Source organism: Oryzias latipes, chromosome 21 (assembly GCF_053564925.1).
Source record: "Oryzias latipes strain Hd-rR chromosome 21, Olatipes_Hd-rR_3.1".
Classification (NCBI taxonomy): domain Eukaryota; kingdom Metazoa; phylum Chordata; class Actinopteri; order Beloniformes; family Adrianichthyidae; genus Oryzias; species Oryzias latipes.
This window is the reverse complement of record NC_136257.1, coordinates 5,232,532-5,255,354: the sequence shown is the minus strand read 5'-3', so window position 1 is coordinate 5,255,354 and position 22,823 is coordinate 5,232,532. Positions and strand designations below refer to the sequence as shown.

At 38.9% G+C, this 22,823-nt stretch overlaps 1 protein-coding gene and 2 long non-coding RNA genes across 4 annotated transcripts in view; 2 read left to right on the top strand and 1 right to left on the bottom strand.

Annotated features, from left to right (window-relative positions):
• Nucleotides 1-22,823, bottom strand: part of nms (neuromedin S) — a 31,638-nt gene that overhangs the window by 539 nt on the left and 8,276 nt on the right. Inside the window, exons 2-7 of one of the 2 annotated variants that reach the window (XM_078939140.1) lie at nt 22,252-22,298; nt 2,437-2,483; nt 2,017-2,073; nt 800-826; nt 660-713; nt 430-504 (exon numbers count right to left, since the gene is read on the bottom strand). In XM_078939140.1, coding sequence (XP_078795266.1) covers nt 430-504; nt 660-713; nt 800-826; nt 2,017-2,073; nt 2,437-2,483; nt 22,252-22,298 — 307 coding nt within the window. Of the gene's footprint in view, nt 1-429; nt 505-659; nt 714-799; nt 827-2,016; nt 2,074-2,436; nt 2,484-3,667; nt 3,945-22,251; nt 22,299-22,823 lie in introns of those variants that run through there. The other variant, XM_004081423.4, reaches the window with a different exon arrangement.
• On the top strand, nt 414-1,841 carry LOC144988619 (uncharacterized). The gene is made up of 2 exons (XR_013652561.1): nt 414-530; nt 1,646-1,841. It is a non-coding gene; the product is annotated as an uncharacterized LOC144988619 (long non-coding RNA).
• On the top strand, nt 7,373-15,378 carry LOC105356741 (uncharacterized). Its single transcript, XR_910837.4, has 3 exons — nt 7,373-7,511; nt 15,035-15,160; nt 15,242-15,378. It is a non-coding gene; the product is annotated as an uncharacterized LOC105356741 (long non-coding RNA).

Here is a 22,823-nt window from a genome sequence, read left to right as displayed (position 1 = left end):
CCCTTTTCTACCTGAAAAGGTGGCAAAGAGCAATAGTGTCAAGTCTGTAGGGTGAAAGCTATTCATAATTTCTCCATATTTCTTTTTATTAATCAATTAAGGTCAAATATGAGGAAATTTCACAAATTTCATACAAGGGGTGGAGGAATTTGAAGAAAAAAGAAAAGAAATTGAAGTTCTAAAAGTAAAACTGGAGCATTTAAAGGTGAGTCTAAATTCTGAATAGTTTATTTTCAAAGTCAGCTGGAAAGCATTTTAGTTTAGAGGTTTCCTGTTTATGAAGTTTTGCAACTAAAGGTATTTACTCTCAACACCTCCAATATTCATGTTTTTGTAGGTGTTGAGATTGTGTTTACATACTCATAAATGTCAGGTTTTTCCATCCTGACTTGGATGTGGTAAATGCTGAAGTATTGGGAACATTCTCACCAGAAGTACCACCTTCTTCTTTCTTCTCTGAGAGAGCTTTGGTGAGAGTCGCATCAGAGGGTGAACGGAGTGAGACTGCAGGAGGAAGAAGAGGGACGCAGGTGAAATGTGGAAGCATCAGTTACATCTTTGGTTTTTCTTAAAATGTGGCAAGTTAGCTTAAGCCTTTTAAACACAATTCATTAACACGATGGATCAAAAATACTGTCGTTTCATCGTTTGCTACTGACCTCTTGTTGTACCGCTCCAAGAGAGTTGCGGGCTTTGGAGTAATGAAACAGGAACTGTGAAAAGGGAACATTGTTAAAGTCAAAGATTGTTGGAAAATATGTAGAAAAAACACATTAATGCAGCAAACGGTACAACCTACCCTTTTGAAAATATTCTGGACTTGCTCCTGTGTGGAAAGGAAGTTTCGTGTTAGTTACACTAGTAGATATAAGGCATTATATCATTTGATTGGGCCAATATCTAATCATTATAGTTCATTTTAGAAGGAAAACAAATCTAAAGATCTTAGTCTTCTGTCTGTCTTCAACCCTTTAAATAAGAACTCAAAAGTTTAAAAATGTATTTGGATAGTTTTTCAATTACGCTTATTCAAACAGACACCAAAATGAACAAACACATTAGTAATTTAATAAAAAATTCAATATTTACTAATTAAATGTGTCAAATCACGCCTGTTTCAGGTCAGAGTGAGCATGAATGAGGTGACAGTGGAGAGAAAGAATCAACCAGGAAGACTAGCTTTAAGGGTAGACAGCTGCCTTGACAGGGACACCATCCCAAAATCACTGGAACATCTGCAATAAAATTACTTTTTTTTTTTTAAAGAAACATTTCAAGTCTTGAAAAAGTGAACAGATTGCCTTTCTTCCTCAGGGTTAACCAGGTTAGAGCCACTCAATCCATCAGAATCTCCTTCCAAGCACATCCAGTAACTTCTCCTCACAGGACGTTCGAGCTTTTTTCCATTCAGCACTACCTTCAAACCTCCATGTTTGGAAGCAACTGCAGCCACAACTCGCCAAATTAAAGCAAAACCTCTTGATACTCTTTAGGGGTAAAAAAACGTCCAAATGAGTTATAGTCTTTCCTGCTGGGTTGTGATAAACTGCCAACTAAAGTATTTCAACGTAGAACTGCCCAACTCTCACTACTTTTAGAAGTTGTCTAATCCAGACGTGTAAATGCATCTTTTTCATATTTTCAGATGTCTGGGACTTCCAGAACCACAGAGGATCAGACAGAACTGTTCAGGTGAACTCTGGAAAAGAAATGCAACCAAGCCTATATATTTACTCTTATCCCCTCTCTTGTGCATTTAAAACTATAATGTGACAAACAGCAAAAACGCAAAAATAAGTCACCTAAATAAATAAAAAACCTCACTAAAGTGCCATAACCTATTTTGCTTTCCTTGCCCCTCTTTTTCTCCTTGTTCCGTTCCTGCAGCCCGACAACAGTTAAATATACACGCAATTAAACTTTACTCGAACGCTCCGGATGAATGTTTATGTTGTCTAGGTGATTATGGTCTGTCCATGTTAGTGCATAAGTGATATACAGATCATCTTGGCTCACCTCATTTTGGTCCCTCCACAACACATTACTCAGATCATCACTCCGGATGCCTCGCACCTGCAGAAAACCCATTTATTTATGGCTTCATAATAGAGAATAACACAATCTAAATTCTTTTTAGAGGAAAACATAAACTGGTCATAATGAAAATCAATGTTTTGCAGACCTCCTGTCACTGCTGGTTTATTTTATTGCGTAACACTAATATTGGGCTTGAAATCAGGCTGTGGATACACAAAAAAAGCACTTTAAGCTGCAGAAAGTGTTAGTTAACCACTGAGTTTGTCGAGAAATGGAGCTGATGTTGGAGAAACAGCGCGTTCATCGTTACAGAATGGAGACTGTAAAGACAGAACCCGACAGTTCTGGAGGGATATTAGTGTGGATAGACGTGGGCTATGGGAACAAAGTGTCTGTTACCTTTTGCAGCGCTGTGCCATCTTCCCATTGATCAAAAAGACTTGCCTCTAGAAGAAAAACGACAAACAAAAAATGAAGACCAAAGATTCTGGCTGCAATCTTCTCAAAAAGCACTTTCTAATTAAATAAAATACAAAATCTTCAAAAAAAAGGAGAAATAAGAAGGAGTCTTGCAATTTTTAAACACATTTTTAAGGTAAACATAAAAAGGCAGATTTTGGGGGAGAAAAAAAGCGGTATTTTTTCCACTAGAAAAAAGTTTTTAATAAGGATTTTCTACTGGAGAGGAAAAAAACCCATAAGAATGAGAACCTGAGTTTTTTTCCTGCAGTTTTTAGTCATTTTTTGCTGAAAAATATGAGAAAATAATAAATTGGAACATGTTAAATACTTTTTGAAATTGGTTTATTTCCCGTGTTTGGATCAGTTTATGTATAAGTGGGTTAAAAAATGAATCAATTGATCTTTTTTACCAAGTTATCATTAAGATATTTTTAGCCCACCCAAATGGTTTTTTTTCTATTGCACATTCAAGTACAGCTTCAGAAACAAGTTTTATCCAGACCCAAACCCTTGACATGACCCGCTACACTTGCAAACCCAATGGCTCAGGATAAAAATACCTTTAATTTTAATTATCTGTAATCCAGACAAGGCAATGGGATGTTCCTAATAATAATCTTTAAAAAAAACAACTTACATTTTTGCTCCTATTTGCAGATCTACCCTCATCTTATAAAGAGTTTTACATGACGACATTCATTCAGGCGTCTTTAAATGCAGCAATTATGAATCAAACCAAATGTTTATATAAATAAACAATCTGACAGTGAAAAAACAAAGAAAAAAAACAATCATCTGTTGCTCTAAAGCCCTCCAGATACATGTATCTGACTGACCTCCACAAAAAACACATCTATACTCATTTAAAAAAAAAAAGAAATATTCACTTTAACTCCAATATATTTTACAGGTGGGTCACTTTCTTTAAAATGTGTTTCCACCACTGTTTTTAATAACAGTAGGCTAATCTAATTAAAATCAGTATATTTTTTTTTTAGGTTTTTCTTTACTTTGGTCAAATTAAAATATCACATTAAAGGCAAATTTCAGCAGGGACACTTATGAATTAAAATAAATAATACCCTATTAAACTTTAAATAACGATACTTTTAATCGTTACTAGTCGTTAGATGTTTATTAATAAAAGCGTACAAACTCCTTCACTTACCTGTGGTTCTTCGGTACCAGAGAAACCCAAACAAAAACAGAAGAAAAACTTGTCGAACACCCGTCATATTGTTTCTCCTAAGAAAATAGATCCGGCCCGGTTCGGTTCGGCTTGGCTCGTTTCGGCTCTGCTTGCCGTGCCTGTCACTGCTCTGACAACAGACTCCTCAGCAGCACTTTAAAGGCGCCCAACTTAACCTGGCGTCCTCGCAGGTAACCAATCACAATCCGCAATTAGCAGAGCAGGCGTGCGTAGTTCCAGCGCACGTGCCACCCCCGCGCGCGCATCACCAGTCCACCCATTAGAGTTGAGGGGAATGGGAGCACTGGGTCTGCCGTGCGCGCTTGGGTCAGGGACATTGTTATAGTTTGAAAGAGAAATAGATCATGACCTCATGACGCACAGCTTAGATGCTTCAAAGTTTTTCCTTTATGACCTCAAATCAAGATGTTTGAAGAAATTATTATTTGGTTATTGGTTGTTAAAAATGATAACATATTTAGAAGGAGGCCCCGGGAAAGACCCAGGACACGCTGGAGAGAATAGGAATGGGGTCCCCTCAGAGGAGCTGGAGGAAGTGGCCGGGACGAGGGAAATCTGGGCATCGGTACAGGACCCGGTAAAGGATAAGCACATGGATGGATGGATGGATGCATAAATGGATGGATGGATGCATGCATGGATGGATGCATGGATGGATGGATGGATGGATGGATGCATGGATGGATGGATGCATGGATGGATGGATGGATGGATGGATGGATGGATGGATGGATGGATGGATGGATGGATGGATGGATGGATGGATGGATGCATGGATGGATGCATAGATGGATGCATGGATGGATGGATGCATGGATGGATGGATAGATGGATGCATGGATGGATGCATAAATGGATGGATGGATGCATGCATGCATAGGTGGATGGATGGATGGATGCATGGATGGATGCATGGATGGATGGATGGATGGATGGATGGATGCATGGATGGATGGATGGATGGATGGATGCATGGATGGATGGATGAATGCATAGATGGATGCATGGATGGATGGATGCATGGATGGATGGATAGATGGATGCATGGATGGATGCATAAATGGATGGATGGATGCATGCATGCATAGGTGGATGGATGGATGGATGGATGGATGGATGCATGGATGGATGCATGGATGGATGGATGGATGGATGGATGCATGGATGGATGGATGGATGGATGGATGCATGGATGGATGGATGAATGCATGGATGGATGGATGCATGGATGGATGGATGGATGGATGGATAGATGGATGCATGGATGGATGCATAAATGGATGGATGGATGCATGCATGCATGGGTGGATGGATGGATGGATGGATGCATGGATGGATGCATGGATGGATGCATGGATGGATGGACGGATGGATGGATGGATGGATGGATGGATGGATGGATGCATAAATGGATGGATGGATGCATGGATGGATGGATGGATGCATGGATGGATGCATAAATGGATGGATGGATGGATGCATGCATGGATGCATGGATGGATGCATAAATGGATGGATGGATGGATGGATGGATGCATAAATGGATGGATGGATGGATGGATGCATGGATGGATGGATGGATGGATGGATGGATGGATGGATGGATGGATGCATGGATGGATGGATGGATGCATGGATGGATGCATAAATGGATGGATGGATGGATGGATGGATGCATGGATGGATGGATTCATGGATGGATGCATAAATGGATGGATGGATGGATGGATGCATGGATGGATGGATGGATGGATGGATGGATGGATGGATGGATGGATGGATGGATGGATGCATGGATGGATGGATGGATGCATGGATGGATGGATGCATGGATGGATGGATGGATGCATGGATGGATGGATCGATGGATGGATGGATGCATGGATGCATGGATGGATGGATGGATGCATGGATGGATGGATGCATAAATGGATGGATGGATGGATGCATGGATGCATGGATGGATGGATGGATGCATGGATGCATAAATGGATGGATGGATGGATGGATGGATGGATGGATGGATGGATGCATGGATGGATGGATGGATGGATGGATGCATGGAGGCATGGATGGACGGATGGATGGATGGATGCATGGATGGATGGATGCATGGATGCATGGATGCATGGATGGATGCATAAATGGATGGATGGATGGATGGATGGATGGATGGATGGATGCATGGATGGATGGATGCATGGATGCATGGATGGATGCATAAATGGATGGATGGATGGATGCATGGATGGATGGATGGATGGATGGATGCATGGATGGATGGATGGATGGATGGATGGATGGATGGATGGATGGATGGATGGATGGATGGATGCATGGATGGATGGATGCATGGATGCATGGATGGATGGAGGCATGGAGGCATGGAGGCATGGAGGCATGGATGGATGGATGGATGGATGGATGCATGGATGGATGGATGCATGGATGGATGGATGGATGGATGCATGGATGGATGGATGGATGGATGGATGCATGGAGGCATGGAGGCATGGATGGATGGATGGATGGATGCATGGATGGATGGATGGATGGATGGATAGATATTTTTGCTTACAATGGACTACCATTGTATGTTTATGTTTGCTGTTTACATTACCTTAAGAAACATTTTATTTTTTTATTTATATGGAGAAATTGTTAGAAATCACCTTCCAAAATAATTTAAATAATTTATTTATTAGTTTTTAATTGGTAAGAGCAACATCTTTATAATTATAATCGCTGTATATGCAATTAACATAAGTTAAGAACTGACTTTAATTTCTGATCCCCAAACTTTGAAAGTGCATCAATTGATGAAAAATAGATTTTGTGTAACGACCCTTTCCAATGTAAAATTGTTTTGTTCTTGCTGCACTTTTCTGATGATGGAGGACATTTATAAAGAAAATGAACCTTTAATTGAAGTTTTGGGTGTTTCTTTATTCATATTGTTGTAAATCAGGAGCAGAAGAAAATGATTGCTGGAAAAAGAGTGTATTTGTTAGGTAGAAAATACGCTGAGTGGGCCAGATGCTCCTTCTTTTTTTGTTTTGCTCCATTGTGTTGCATCCACTTATAGACGACTGGATCCAGGTTCAACTTAGTTTTCCTCGTCCCAACTGGCGCCTGGCTCAGAACTGTAGCACTGCGTGCCATTTCTGTTGCACTGCCAATGTTAGTTTGGGGGTTGTAATTTTTCTGCTCTGCAGAAACTATGTCCTCCAACACAGGTTTTATGATTCATACTCAAAAAACCACTGAGAACGCTTTTCATGATCAGAGTGGGTATTTAACCTTTTGAGGAAAATACATTTCAAATCAGTTGATCAATTTCCTTCAAGGCTTTCGCTTAGTTGTTAATGTAACTCAAACTTTCACCTTTTTCTTTAGTTTGTTATTCTGAAAATTGCGCATTACCAGATCAAATAGATTTTTTTTAAACTAACAGACAATTCATCGAATGATGTTAGCTTGTACATAAAAATGAGTCGTGAACAGGTGAATCAAAATCAGTATTTCTGCAAATATCCATCTCTGACATGTGGCACTGTGCCACTTCCAGCAGGATAATCTTTAAGTGAAGCCTTCCTCATGTTTCATGTACTGCTGGCTAATGTTCTAGAGAGAGGCAGAGGCACTCCTACGATGCAAACAGCCCGTGTTTTTCCTCCATGACTCATCCTTGTTGTTTACGGGAATCATTTGAAAATCTTCCACCACAGAAAATTCAAACTCATCACACACGTGTTGGATTACGGCGAGATAATCGTTTTTGATGGTCCACCACGTCTTAACGGTAAATGTATGCTCGTCCTTCCTTCCGCGTGGAGAATCAAGAAGCCATTTGTTTTTCAACAATAAGATTCAGTACTGCAATATTAAACTATATTATCAAAATAACTAATACACTTTATATGATGAACTCACAGTACATAATCCTGTTTCTGCGCTAATTTTTCACATGCACAGCAAAATAAAAATAAAAATGCATGAATATCCATGATTGACAGAATAAACTGTAGTCTTATTCAGCTGGATAGATGGCAGAGCTACTGTCAGATGTTAATCCAACGTCGACACCTGTTGAGTTCGGGGATTTAGGGTAAATGAAGGCAGAGGTTGAATTTTTCATTGAAAAACTCTTTATCAGTGACTCAGATGGAATTCACATTGTTGGATAATTGATGCATGAATTAAAGATGATCATATGAGACTTAATAATCTCTAAAGAAAATGCTGGTATTCTTTTTATTTTGAATCTTTTTTCACTGTATGTATGTGATAACTATTTACACACATATATTTTTCTTCCCATACGTGTGTTGCTGAAAAAGATTTAACACTTTAGAGCACAAAAATAAAATATTGTTATGGTTTTATATATATACATATATATTATTTATTTATTTCTGTGAACGGCTCAGTGATTGGAATATTTCTACCTTTTCATTTCAGTCTGTATGTGTTTCTGATGTACGAGTTCGACGAATCGTCATTCATTTCCTCCGTCAAACTGGTCTATATCATAAGATTTGATTAAATTCTAAGGAACACCTGTGGGGGGGGGGGGGGGGCATTACACATCCTAGTGTACAGCCTGCCGGACACTATTCGAAGAAGAAGAGTCTCTCTATAGCAGAGGTATTTTATAAATCCAGGCCTTGAGAGCCGGTGTCCTACATGGTTTCCAACCAATCTGCCAATGAAGCTTCTTTTTGGCTAAACACACCTGAACCCGATAATCAGCAGCAGATAAGGCGAGATTTCTTGAAAACCAGCAGGAGGCCGGCCCTTGAGGCCTGGATTTGGGCACCCTTGCTCTATAGGAACAGAGAAACAGAAGAAGAGCATCGCTCGCCATTCCCTCAGCTATAAGGCAAGCAGAGCAGGAGTGTTTCCCCAGAACAGTCAAGCAGAAAAAAGCAGGGGTCTGCAGGCTGAGCTGGACCTGGACCGGCACGATGCAGACTGCAGCGAGTGGAATAAGAGCTGCAAAGAGTCTCCTGTTGGGTACAGAGTGGTCAGGTCATTCTGTCAGGGAGGACGCAGTGGAGTACTCAAATGCAGAGGAACAAAACCATTCTCATTCACCAAAACACAACTGTTGGTTTGCTTCATTGTTGTTTGATGTTGTTTTGATTTAAAAAAACAACAACCCTTTTCTAACTCTGGTCCTTCAAATATTCAAGATTCAAAGGTTCTTGACAGCAGCACAACACATTGAGCAAATGAATGATGCAAAAACTTGTATCTTTTCAAAATAGATAGACTTTATGAATGTAAAAAGCTTAACATACCTCTTCATGCTTCCATTTCTTTCTGCTTACTTTCCATCTGATCGCTGTGTTTCTTTGGTTGAAACAAGCTTTTGTTGCTTTTGTGACCATTTTAAACTCAAATAACACATGTTGACAGTATTTATTCATTTGTTACTCATTAAATAGAGTTACAGGCAGGCTGTAGAGAATAGGTACTTCACAAGTATAGGACAAGTTAAGATTTGACTACCACTCTTCTAATCTTTCACTTTAGCTTTGCCTACACAAACAGTTCTGTCAGTATTCCATGAAGATGCACCAGATTCTTGCTGTGATTTAGGATTCCAGGTATTCAGTCTGCCTCTGCGAATACTCAGTCTTTATTCCCAAGCTTTACTGAAGCATGACCTGCTCACATTACTATGCTTTTAGTCCATTTTGGAGAACAATTATGGTGCTTGTCATGTGGTGCCTGTCCAAAATATCATAAAAAGACGTGTCTGTGTCAATGTTTACCTGTGGTCATCAAGAGTCTCAAATGAGGAGCAGAAAGAACGTTTAAACATTATGTACCTTATGGCTAACAGAGTGAAATGACCGAGAATCATCTTTGAAATACACTTAAATATTGTCAAGAACAGTAAAACTAAAGTATCCCATTAACCAGATCCGTTTATAGTAAATTGAATCTTTTTTTCCAATATGATTTTAGGTGTTTTTCCTGCTTAGAAAAAGTTTTTTTTTTTATCTTTTTATTAAATCTGTAATATTAAGTTTAAGAGTGTAAACAGTGCAGTGTTTTGATAACTATTGGTGGTGCATTCAGATTTTCACTCAGATTACAGAGAGACACAGAGTTATTTTACTATTTACATATTTCTCCATAGGTTTTGTTACAAATATTATTTATTAGGGTTAAGTTTATATCTGTATGTTGAAGTTAAAGTACCCACCCATAAATTATCCAGATTGTACTGGCTGCATTAAATGGGAAAGTCCAAAGGCAGACAATAACAATAATAATAATAATAACAACAACAATAATAATAATAATAGTTAAATAAAGGGCATTGGTAAAAACTGAGCTAGAATGGGCTAAAACCAACAGTTCAAAAAGGGTCACAAGACAGAGAATCTGACTCAGATCAACTTATTACAGTCTACTAAAGACAATAAACAAAAATAAAGCATCTGTGTGTAAAGATTAGTTACCTTAAACCTGATTATGAACACGAGACACATTTAGAAAAAAGCTCTACCTAAAAACACAAAGGAAAATTTAGCAACAGTTTTTTTTGGCACAAAGTTTCAGATAACTAACATGAATCATAAGAAAACACCTAAAATCCCCTCATTGGTAAGTTTGTTGAACTCTGCACTTGCGTGTTTTCTTCAACCCTTACAAGAACCTAACTGCATGGCAGTTTACTCCCCACTAAGGCTGGTTCCCAGTCAACAATAAAATTGCTGGTACTAGGAAATTTGTAATAATACAAGCAAAGACCAATAAATGATCTTCTTTGTTGTTATTTTGCAAACAAACAATTTGCCTTATGCTTATTTAGCCTCCATGACTTGAAATAGTTGTTTAAATTTGAACTTCTGATGACAAAAGCATCCTTTTCCCTCAGCATCCGAGGGTGTTCCTCACAACGTAACAAATAATTTGTATTTACTTCTCAAGATAGTACATTTATAAAATGATCATTTAAGTTATATATTATCTGGATTCATCACAGATGAATTCATTAAACAAGCTACTATCATGTGACCTTTAGTCATTTCCTATTTTTAACAAAGCTGCAGTTTGTCAAGAGGCAGAAAACTTCACCTATCTTGCTAGCACCGTCGACAAGCCGGGAGGAACTGACCCGGACGTCAAAGTACGCACCGCTGAGGCAAGAGCTGCATTCCATCAGCTGAAGAACATACGGGGAGCAACAGATCTGACTCTCAAGCTCAAGATAAGGATCTTTAACCCATACTACTCTACGGACTACCACTAAGCTGATGAAGAAACTCCAGACCTTCATCTCAGAAGAATCCTGGAGGTGCGCTGGCCCAACATCATCAGCAACCAAGAGTTATGGGAGCAGGACGGAGCAGCAACCAGTAGGAGAAGACGTCTCCAAAAGACGATGGCGATGGATTGGCCACACCCTGGGAAAACCTGCAGCTAGCACTACAAGGCAGGCGGTGAGATGGAATCCCCAAGGGGAAAAAAAAAGGAGGGAGACCTAGGAGTACGTGGCGCCGAGATCTGGAAGCAGGGGCCAATAGCATGGGGAAAACGTGGGGGACAGCTGGACCAACTCGCCCAAGACCGCTCTGCCTGGAGAGCTTTTGTTTGCGGACTATGTCCCAACCGGAGTGACAGGCGGAAGAAGAAGAAGAAGAAAAAGAAAAAGCAGTTTGTCCATAGTTTTTTAGGTTCTGTTTAGTTTCAGCAAAACATTTTACGTTTCTCCATGAAATGTAATATCCATTTGTAAATTCCTGTTTTATTTTGAAATTTTTCTTCTGTCCTGAGTCATTCTCCTATACAGTCAATTGTGATTCAGGACGTTTTTGTCATATCGCTGTCCTTTTTTTTGTCTAGTTTGTTTATACTCTTTGCTTTTAAAAAGACCTTAATTCCTTAATTCCTCGGAATTCCTGAATTCCACATCCGCCCTATGGACAAACTCTAAATACAATGCAACCAGCACTTAATTGACTACAATAAAAGAAAAATATGAATTCATTATTTTAAACAATAACACTTTAGATCAAAATCCTTTAAACTTTGACTTTACGCTTAAACCTACTGCATATGAATTTTGCCCAAGTTGTTCAAAATCAAATGTGTGGCAGTATTTCCCTATAAGAAAAACCCAAAAGCTTTATAAATCTGCTTTAACAGCTCCACTTTTCTGCCTTCCTCTCATCAGATCTCATACTAACAACACATCTTGCTACAATATTAGCATCAGTCCCTCTTGGCAACGTGAGCCACCATATATTCCTCGGCAAAGATTGAGTTTGCCAGGCAACTGATGGCTCTCCCGGTAGTGACATAGCTTCACGCTGGCGGCGGCTCTGCAGAGGCTTGGGATGCGCTCAGCTGCAATGTGGGAAGATGTGAAGATGTCCTGCAGTTTGGTGGTTTTCTCTGCAGCCTTTAGGACTGATTGGTTAGCTGAAGCAGCAGCTGTCTCGTCTCTTGAGTGTGTTGTGGTTTTCTCATGTTAGACGACTCTTGATTGTTGTCTCTCTTTGTGTGTAATTTGATTTGAAGCCACAATCTAGCCTGATTATCGAACTGTTGCAGCTTCATTACACTTAATGTGCAAATAAACGCAACAGGCTCCACAACAACCATTTCGCGATAAGAACAAAACAAAAGCAGAAACAGGGAAAATGTCAAAAGATGTCCTTTTGGGTCAACATTTTACTTTTAAATGGCATTTTAATCCCTGGAGATTTAGATATCTACAACTCAATGGGTCCATTCTTCACCTGTGCACACAAATGATAAAATAACTTTCCTTTTTTTTTTCCAGAGGATATCATTACATTATTTAGGAACTATTCAACTGAATTTGTATAGTGGAGAAATTGTGCAAAGTGTTACTAAAAACTATCAAGTTATTTAGTTTTTTTTGTTTATTGTGATGCTGAAGTTTATGTACTTGCTGTACTTATAGAGTTATTTATTTGTCTGTTTTGGGTGATGTAACAACAATGTGGAGGTTTGGCAAAATCATCTAAAGTACAACTTTCATAACTTGTTTTTTAATGCCAGTAGTTTCAGATGTTCTGTTCTGTTTCATGGTCACAGGTTCAGAATATCATGCACTTTGGCAATATAGTGGGTCTCATATGGAAGATCTGAATCTTTTAAAAGTTTTTCTGGAAAAAAAATCATGCTTTGTGGTTTGTGGAGGATCCGGATGCAAAAGAGCTTGTCAGAAACTTCAACCAAAACCAAAAAAAAGGGGGGCTGCAAAAAAGCAACATGCAAAGATGCACTTTAGAGCACAAATCTCTAAAAATTTTGACTTTTATAGACTTGGGGAATAATCACACTGAAGACCCCCTCCAATGAAAATTGTGTTCTTGGAGTTTTTAACATCTTCTTGTGGCATTTCTTTCATTATGGAGGACAGATATAAAGAAATCTGAGACTAAAATTGAATATCTGGGTATTCAAATTGTTGTCAATCAGGTGCAGATGAAAAGATCTGCTGGATAAAGCTTGTAAGTGTGACGTTACTATAGCAACCCTCAGGCTCCTCGCTACGCTCAATTCTGATGCATTGTAGACAAATAGATCCATGTACGTCTTTGTTTTCCTCGTCTGAGCGGACATGGATAGCTCCAATATTTTTGCTGCACCAGTAACGTTACGTTTGGGGTGTGAGGGGCTCTGAGGTAGTTGGGAGTTGGGTCATCTGGACCCTACAAGACTGTGCGCTGAACCTTTGAACACGTCAATGTAAGGGTGGGGTCATCTGGACCCCATACGCTAGCAGAAGGGTTAGTAACCCAAACTTTATGTAAGCAGTTATCAAAACTACAGCAGAACTAAAACAAACCTAAATCAGAAAAATAAAAATATTCAACACACAGTTCTTGGACAAAATGAGAACAAAATAACTACAAACAGTTAACCCTATAAGAAAAGGGGACAGCTCTCTGATGCTCCTGAAAGAAATCAAATTGAACCGGACCAGGGATGAGGGCGGTTGGAGAAGGGTCAGAGCAAACAGCAAACAATGAACTATAGAGAACTAAAAGTATTCTTAACTATATCGTTGTGGTCCATGCAGAATATAGTCCATTTAAAATACACGTCAACTATTAAAGCTAAATGTTGTGTTTGCTTGATTCTTTTTGTTGAAGAATTTGTGAAAACAGTCAAAGCACACATTACTGCTATATCTGAACACATTTGATGTTTACCATTTCTCAGACTTTTAATATTTACGGAATAATTTACAAGTAAAAAAAAGAAAGAAAAAAGACAGGATTTGTTTTCAGGGGAAAGTATAGAGAAAAATAGTCCCTGGGTTTGTTTGTTTTTTTCTTTTTTGTTGGGGCGGTTTATCCAAACTATCGGTTTGTCACTGAGACACATCAATGTTCCTCCCCTTATTAACCCCATAACTCAGCTTCCCCTTTCAGCTGACCTCACCTTTTTAAATAACCCTCTGTGTCTCATCTCACACAGTCAAAGCGTCTCTAGTGCCACTCAGGGAACATGCATGAATGTGTTTTCTCTGCTTTGTTGGGTTCGGTTCGCCCTTTCAACAACTGTGATTTGTGATCAAATTACCTTTTTTTGCTGGATACAGGTCTCACCTGGAGAGTTCACCTGACAGCACTGATAACAATTTTACTTTTTAATTTGAGTCTGTCGCATGTAATGTAGTGAAAAAGCAACAAAAGTTGATGTTTTGTGATTTAGTAAAGTGACAAAACCACAGTTAAAAAAAAGCCTAAACACGCACAAAAAAGGCACGTTTTCTATTGTTGAATAATTCTACAAATATTTAAACCAAATCAAACCATTTTTTAAAACACATTTCATGCATTTCTAGCTCAGAGTGAAAAAAAAAATAATAATAACCTTTTACATAAAAACTATAAAAAAAGAAAACTATTAAAACACACACAATGTCCCCAACCCCTTGATCTCAATACCCCCCAAATTACTAAACAGAGGGATTACTAAATACAATTTATACAATTTAAACTATTATTACAGCTTTAGGATCCATCTCTGCTTCAGCATCAGTATTGATAAAAGGAGATAAAGTACTCATGTCGGTTGTGATCAGTAGATTTAGTACTTGGTCCCATAACTCACATATTTGTATGTGCAGTGTTCTGTTTCCTTTATTAAATGTACTGCAATCACTTGTACCAATGTCAACTTATTTAGATACATTTTTTTTATTTATTGTTCATCACTGACTGGTTAATATTTTTTTAAAACATTTTTTGAATCATTTATAATATATACTAGTAAAAGAATAATATTGTAATTACATTAATTATGTCATGGTGCCTCTGTCAGACTCCTCCCCCTCCAGCTCTGCTCTGCTTCTGAATGCCACCAGCTGTCGTCACTCAGCTCATCACCCTCTGCTGCTCAAAAGGAGACCCAGCTCCAGTATTCAACGCCAGTTCGTTGCCCCTTATGGTGACTAAGCCCAGTCTTGCCTTGCTATGGGTTATCTTAGCATGCTCTCGTTCCTGCTCTAACCTTATTCTCCTGCCTCAGGAAAACCACTTCACGAGTGACGTCAGTGTGGACCTTCTTCCAAGCCGCCTGGGAAAACCCGAAGACCTCTCGGCCTACGTAAACTGTGTTAACACCTCCAGCCACGCCACAAGCCACTGTCTAGTCCAGACCTCGCCAAGCCAACGCCACAACCATCCACGGAAAAAAAAATTATTTCTTCCCTGCCACTTGCCTGTCTTCATTCTGGGTTCCAGCATCTGGGTTCGCCTCGCCTTGAAAATCATGAGAAATTTAAATAATTAACTCAAAAAAGAAAAGAAAACTGGGGTTTGACTTTATTTGTGAAAGCCCCGTTGGCATTAAAAGGGAAGATCCCCATCAGTTCATTAACAATTTTGCACGGTCATTAAGTTCTGTCAAAAAATTCAGGAAGGGGGTGAGGTAGGACACAAAAGGTAGGAGACCTTATGGCAGGAATTCATTTGATAAATAAACTTAAACAACAACAAAGTGTGACCCAAGGGGAGGAAAATGTGACAAATCCGATGACATGACAAGCATGAACTGAAAACCAGATATTTAAATTTAGTGAGGGTCATTTACTGAAACTAGAACAGCTGTGAATAGAAACTTAAACCTGATGTGAAGCAGAACCAATAAAACAGATCTGACAACAAACCAAACTAAAGTCCAAATTGTATTTAATCTGCTCAATCTCTATACTATACTAGAGTGGCTTTCTTCTTTACCTCGTACCCGGTACTTGAGTAGTATTCTTTTTGAAAGTTACTCTTCTTTTACAATTTTTGGATACTCCACCAGTGTCTGGCTACTTCCCACATGTCATGGTGATGCAGTGTGTTAGTGTTTTCTCAGGCCCCATTACCTTTTATGTTTTTCCTTTTTTCCTATGAGGAAACGGGCAATTGATAGATCTCACTTGATCTTAGAATGATGTGGCTCTTTGCCACACAAAAATTTAGTGAAATGAGCCTGAACGCTAAAGACCACTGAACCGGACACTCCCATCTGTGCCGTTTGTGTAAAAGATTTGGTCATTTATGCTTTTAAAGTGAAAAAAGGTGCATTCATTTACAAGAAAATAGAGCAACAGAAAGAGCTTGACTCTTACATTTGGTTGATAAACATTTAAATGTCATGTAAGATGCAGTTGTATTTTATTTTAAAGAAGAAATTTGGCACACTTGAATCTCTGGCTTTGGTTCAGCTGCCTTGGACAGCTTCTTACTGCAGACAACTTATTAATATTTTATGTTAAAAGAAGAGGGAAAGCTTTAAAATCAGTCACTTTCACCATTACGAAGCAGCTGGTGCACATTCAAATGAAATAGAGGCTGTAGAAGACATTCATAACGTAAATCCCCAGACTTGCTTTGTTCTGTGCATTTGGTTGTAGTTGTTACATAACGAGATATAAAGAAATAAACAGATTAAAACTAATTAGCTTTATTGCTGCCGTCCATAGAAGGAAAGTCTCTGGACACACAGTCATCATTCTGCTCTTCTGCAGTGTGCCTCCATAGTCACTCAGCTTCATGATGATCAACCCCTGGTGACCAATGCTGTGCGATCGGACTGAGTCACAGGACACCGTCCACTGGTGAGAGACAAGTGAGGACATGAGAAGAGGCAGTCAGAAATGGCATGCACCGTTTACAGAGCATAGCACCACCCAAAGACTGGATCCTTTTTTTCACGTGGTTATTTCCCATGTGCTCAAATAATCCCGGGTCTGGGATTTGGCTGGTAACCTTCCCAATCTTTGCACCTCTCCAACAGCTTCGAAAGTAAAAGGTAATCGATTCCATTGTTGACCCACTAACCTATATTTGCAACTTATCCTTTCAAACAGGAACATTTCCACAAAAAATGAAAATAGCCAAAGTAATTCCACTACACAAATCAGGGGACAAACACCAACTAAGAAACTACAGACCAGTGTCTTTACTCTGCCAATTCTCAAAAATACTAGAAAAGTATTCCTCATAAAACTTGAAAGTTTTATACAAAAACACAAACTAATATCCGACTATCAATATGGTTTCAGAAAAAACAGATCAACGTCCATGGCCATTACGCAACTAACCAAAGAAATTATAAATGGCACTAACAATAAAGAGTTCGCAGTAGGAGTGTTCGTCGATCTGAAAAAGGCTTTTGACACATTGACCATAACATTTTAGTAAACAAACTGGAAAAGTATGGAATACGAGGACCAGTATTAGAATGGTTAAACAGTTACATTAATAACAGGTTGTCCAACTGGATGACTGTAAATCATCCCTGCTAAATTTAAACTGTGGAGTTCCACAAGGGTCAATATAAGGTCCCATACTGTTCATCCTCAACATCAATGACATGCGCTTGGTATCAAATACACTCAAATACTTTCTATATGCAGACGACACAAGTATAGTCTGTACAATAGTAAAAACAGTAAATACAGAATTAGGGAAACTAAAACAATGGTTTGACAAAAATAAACTGTCCCTCAGTGTTAACAAAACTAAATTCATGATTTTTGGAAATCGCCACATTCCTGCAGATTTAGAAATAAAAGTTGCCATTGATAATCATGTTCTGGAAAGAGTGACTGAAATCAAGTTCCTTGGAGTAATTCTGGACGACAAAATAAACTGGAGGCCACAAATGAAGCAGGTCAGAGCTAAACTTGCCAAAAGCATAGCAGTGTTGGGAAAAACGCGCCATACTCTCACTCACAAGGCACGTTTACTAATATACTTATATATTCATCCATAATACTACCATATTTACAGTACAGTGCACAAGTTTGGGGAAATACTTATTAAACAAACCTACAGTGTTTATATATCTTACAAAAAAAAGCTGTTCGAATTGTCCATGGAGTGGATTATGGGACACATATAAATGCTCTGTTTTTAAAGTCGGGTTTATTGAAAATATGGGCTCTAGTGAAACTGAAAACAGCTCTCGTCATGTACAAAGCCAGACACAAATTACTTCCAATAAACTTACAGCAACTGTTCAAAGACAGAGACGGGAGTTACAATCTAAGAAAAAAACTGAATTTCAAAAAGCAGTGCATTCGAACAACAAAAAAGAAAATGTGTCTATCTAATTGTGGTGTGGATTTATGGAATGGATTGGATGAAGATTTAAAAAAAAGCAAAAGTTTACAAATATTCAAAAAATCCTACAAGAAGTCACTATTAGAAATGTATAAGGCCAGAAACGATTAGTTAAAAAAAATGTCACTTTAGCACAGTTGCCATGCAGAATTGTATTGTGAATGTTTTGTAACTATCTGTAAATAGCAATATGCGTATTGAATACGCACATCATAAGGTTTTGTAAAAAGGGGTGGGAGCAGACAAGATTTTCTCTTCAACCCAAGCACGCTGTATTATTTTATGTCTTTTAAACCACTGTGTGCTGACTTTCTCATTTGTTTTGTGTTTGAAATAAACTAAACTGAAACTGAAACTGAAAGTTGTTTTGGACAAAAAACAATCAGTGACAGATCAGATGACAATTTTGTCCCAGCATGCAACACTGTGTTGGGTGCATGCTCCTCGCCCATTGCCTAAGTGTCCTGTTTTTTTTTTAAATTATTTATATTTATTGTTTTCCTAATATTCCACACATTTGGGTTATATCTCATCCTAGTCCATTTCCTGTGTGTTCAGCCTGTCTTAAATCCATGGGCTGCAAAAGATACCTGAAAAGATTATCACAATTCATTTTGGGTGCTGTCTGCAGCTGCAGAGTGAAGATCTACCCAGTTTTTTTCCACAGAGCATGAACTATTTCCTCACTCTTGTCTTTTTTCTGGTAGTAGCTGTGTTTTTGTTCACAGCCCAAGGGAGGTTTTTCAGTTTGACAGACTTGTTTGTAAGCAATTATAAAACCTCCAACCTGCTGCATGATTTGTGTGCTCAATAAACAGCCTGCCGAGATGAGCAGTGGGGAAACGGATGCAAACACATCTGTAGTTCAGGCGTCAAACCTCCACACTACAAGTTTTAATACAAGATTGTTCACAATAATTACTGAGGACTGCCTAAACTCTGGACCTTAACATCTTCTGTCGCACATAATCTGTCATCTTTTGTCACACATCACACCCAAACCTGAAAGTCTGTCTTGTTCACACCCAGATTGTCTATTTTGCTGCAGCTGAACTTCATGTCTCTCCTTTCAAATGCAAACGTCCACCTCTGCAGATGTTCCTCCACCTGCTCACTGCAGATCACAATGTCATCTGCAAACATCACGGCCCACAAAGATTCCTGTTAATCTCACCAGTCAGCCTGTCCATCACCACAACAAACAAGAACTCAAAAGCTCAAAGCTGATCCTTGGTGCACTCCCACCTCGAATTTGAACTCCTCTGTCACACCTATTGACAGTACGAGAGAACTAGGCTCAATGAGTGTGACGTCACCCATAAAAAATGGCTTACCTCCAGCTCCAACCAAATGGAGTCAACTCAGTCACCATTTTTTTTTCTATGTGGACGTCACCATGTTGGAGCCAGAGGACGTTGGTATGCAGTGATTGGTCTGAATCAGTCTATTTCTCTGTTTCTATGCCAACCACTCTCCCTCCTTTGTGCCCAACTGGTCATGCAAGTCTTCCTAGCACACCCCTGAACATGATTTCCACCATCAAGTTAGTTCATCTGCTTTCCTTATTTCAGATGATATACCAACTACTCGGTCTCCCTGATTACTTTGGTTGTAGCTTTCCTCCATAAAATCCACACAGCATTCTTCCATCTTTCTCACCACCAGAGTCTTACCACTGCAGACCAGTTTTTCGAAGTGCTTCATAAAAACAGGTCGAGAAACACATTACATCATTTCCTGCCACCAAGCTTCAACTATGGTAGTGGGACTCATATCAGGTAGGTGTTAGTCAGCTTATAGGAATCATGTGGCTCGTGTGGCGGCATAAGGAGAAAAGAACAGACATTATTCTACTTTACTTTCAGTGGGGATTGTGTAGAAAGAGAAACTGACTTCTGGAAGCTCAGATGAAGGAGGGCCTGATGAGCTGCTGAAAAAAAAGCTCCCAGCAGATACTAAACTTCTTCATTGCAATGAGCAAGAACATCACTTAGGAACATCTGGTGTTCTTCAATCAATGCTTCATAGAAACTTTGTAACATGCTGCATTTGCATGAGGTTCACCAGTTGCACAGTGGCTCAGAGGAAAGCTCCCCAGAGGCTCACAAACGTGGCACAGAAGATTTTTGAATTTTTTCCAACACCGGAAGACCTGCACTCTGCATAAAGATAAAGCATCAACATCACATCCCAGACATGGTCTGTTTGAACTATTAAGACATAGAACAAAGCTAGAAAAAAACAGACTAAAATACTGCTTTTATCTAACAGCCACTCTTAATAATAATAAAAAAGAAATTCACAGTTTTTATGGGATGTGAAACAAAACTAGACAGATGGTGAATGAATCTGAGCAATTTTTCCATTTTGTTTTTCTTTTCTTTTTTTCAAACTTTGTTCATTTCCGTATTTATTTTTATGTACTAATTTAATGTATATGTAACTGAATGTTTATACGATTCCTGCACCATGACTGGTTGGCACTTTTTAAATGTTGTATGAGTGAATGGTGCAATGACAATAAAATGATCAATTCTACACCGCCATCCTCCACTTTCTGCCCACATCCCCCTCAGCCATGACTTTCCAGTCACTGATCTCTTTCAGGTTACGTCTGCACCGATGTAATCAACCGCACAGTGACGTAGACACCAAAAATCTCTGAAAATCCCTCATCAGCTCTTTATTACTTTATGAATAACTTATTTATTTATCATTTGTAAACACATTGTGAGGTGTAATGCAGCTTTAGTTTTATGCCAGGTTTAAATTTGAAGGATTGTTTTTTTTACTGTTGAAAAACTGTTTTGTAATAGAAAGGACATGATTTTTTTTTTTTTTTTTACAAAAGCAGGCACTGCCGAGCAGAGTCAAATACATACATGGTGATGAACAGGAGGAAATTGCCTTCAGGTCATATAAGTAGCCGACTTGATGAGTGAAAGTTGTGAGAAAGGAAGACAGAATCAACAGTCCCAAAAGGGGGAATGGGTCCTCACCTGGCATCAATCGTAGCCTAATGAGGCTGATTTTAAACTGAATCAAAGGTGTGTTGCTGACAATGAAGAAAAGAGAGTGTGGGCTCTGACAGCCAAGTGACAGGCAGCGTTGATTAGGGACACCAAGCCAGAGCATTAGCTGTGATGTCTTATAGGCCCAGATAGACGTGACACAAGGGTCAGTCAGGGAAAAAGGACCTCTGAATGTTTTCCCTAACCTGCAACACTGGTCCATGAGGCAGTGGTTCCCCCAAAAGAAGGGCTCTGTTGCTTCCTGTTCTGACATAATGCACACATTCACTGACACGTATACAGCTTGCGGGAAAGCTGCCACACCAGATAAAAGGCACCCAGATGTAGCAGGAGGAATTCATATGAGCAGCTTTTTATGGCATTAATTACTCAGATGAGCGTGCTTTGATGTTATGCATTCTGTTCCTGGTTGTGATCTACTAATGCTATGGAGTCATGTAGTGACTCATGCCAGAAGGAGAACAAGGTCAATTTTAACATCTGACTTGGTAATTTCCAAGAATAAGCCGTGTTATTTGGGTACGAACGTATCTGTGAGCAATCCCTGACGATCTATGATGAGCTGCAGGAACCACCATAAAGCTGAAAGATTTTAATGAGTACCATTAAGGCTGATGAAGTATCCTCTGAAGTACTTTGAGACCGTCGTTTCTGACTGTGAGAAACTTTCTCTGCTTTTGTCAGACTATCAGTAACTGTGCAAATGCATTTTTTAGGGGTGTAATGATTCATTTGAAAAACAATTCGATTTACATCCTAATTTGTGGTTGACGATATGATTCATAGCCAATATTAGTCCATCTTGAACGATTCGATTCACTGACCTAAAATCAATCCAGAACATCTTTAGCCAAAAATTCCACCAGTGTAACTCAGAGAGAAATACCTGGTACTGAACAGGGGAGGTGAAGTTTTCCAGTTTCCTTGTTTTTCCTGCAAGATAACCAAGTCTAAATTAAGTATGTGTACAAAAAAACAAGCAGACAAAACTTAATGTCAAATCCATTCACATTTTAGTTTCCTAAAGTTCAGCCCACTGTTGTTTTTCCACATCCAACTGGATGGTCACATGTCTTGGCTAAATTTAAAGCGTCTCCATACACTGGACTGAAATGATGGGCCGATCAGTTTGTTTCTAACATCACATGTTCTGTGATGCACTTGCCGTTTTTATTTTACAGTAAAACAAACCTACCACGTCTCAATCCAAATCATATTTTCCAAGATTGATGTAACTGTTTTATTCCATTCCATGATTGTATAGGTCATTTTAGTTAATTACTTGCTTCAGACAGATCGATCTGGTTGGATGGTAGGGAAAAAAAAGTATTAATTGATTAAATCGATTAATGTTGATCACTTGGTTGAGTCTTTGTTTGAAAATCTGTCTACCTTTGGTAAGCCATGAATTATAGGAAGATGGAAGTGACCCAAAAAAACGTGTGTTCTGTTGTTTTG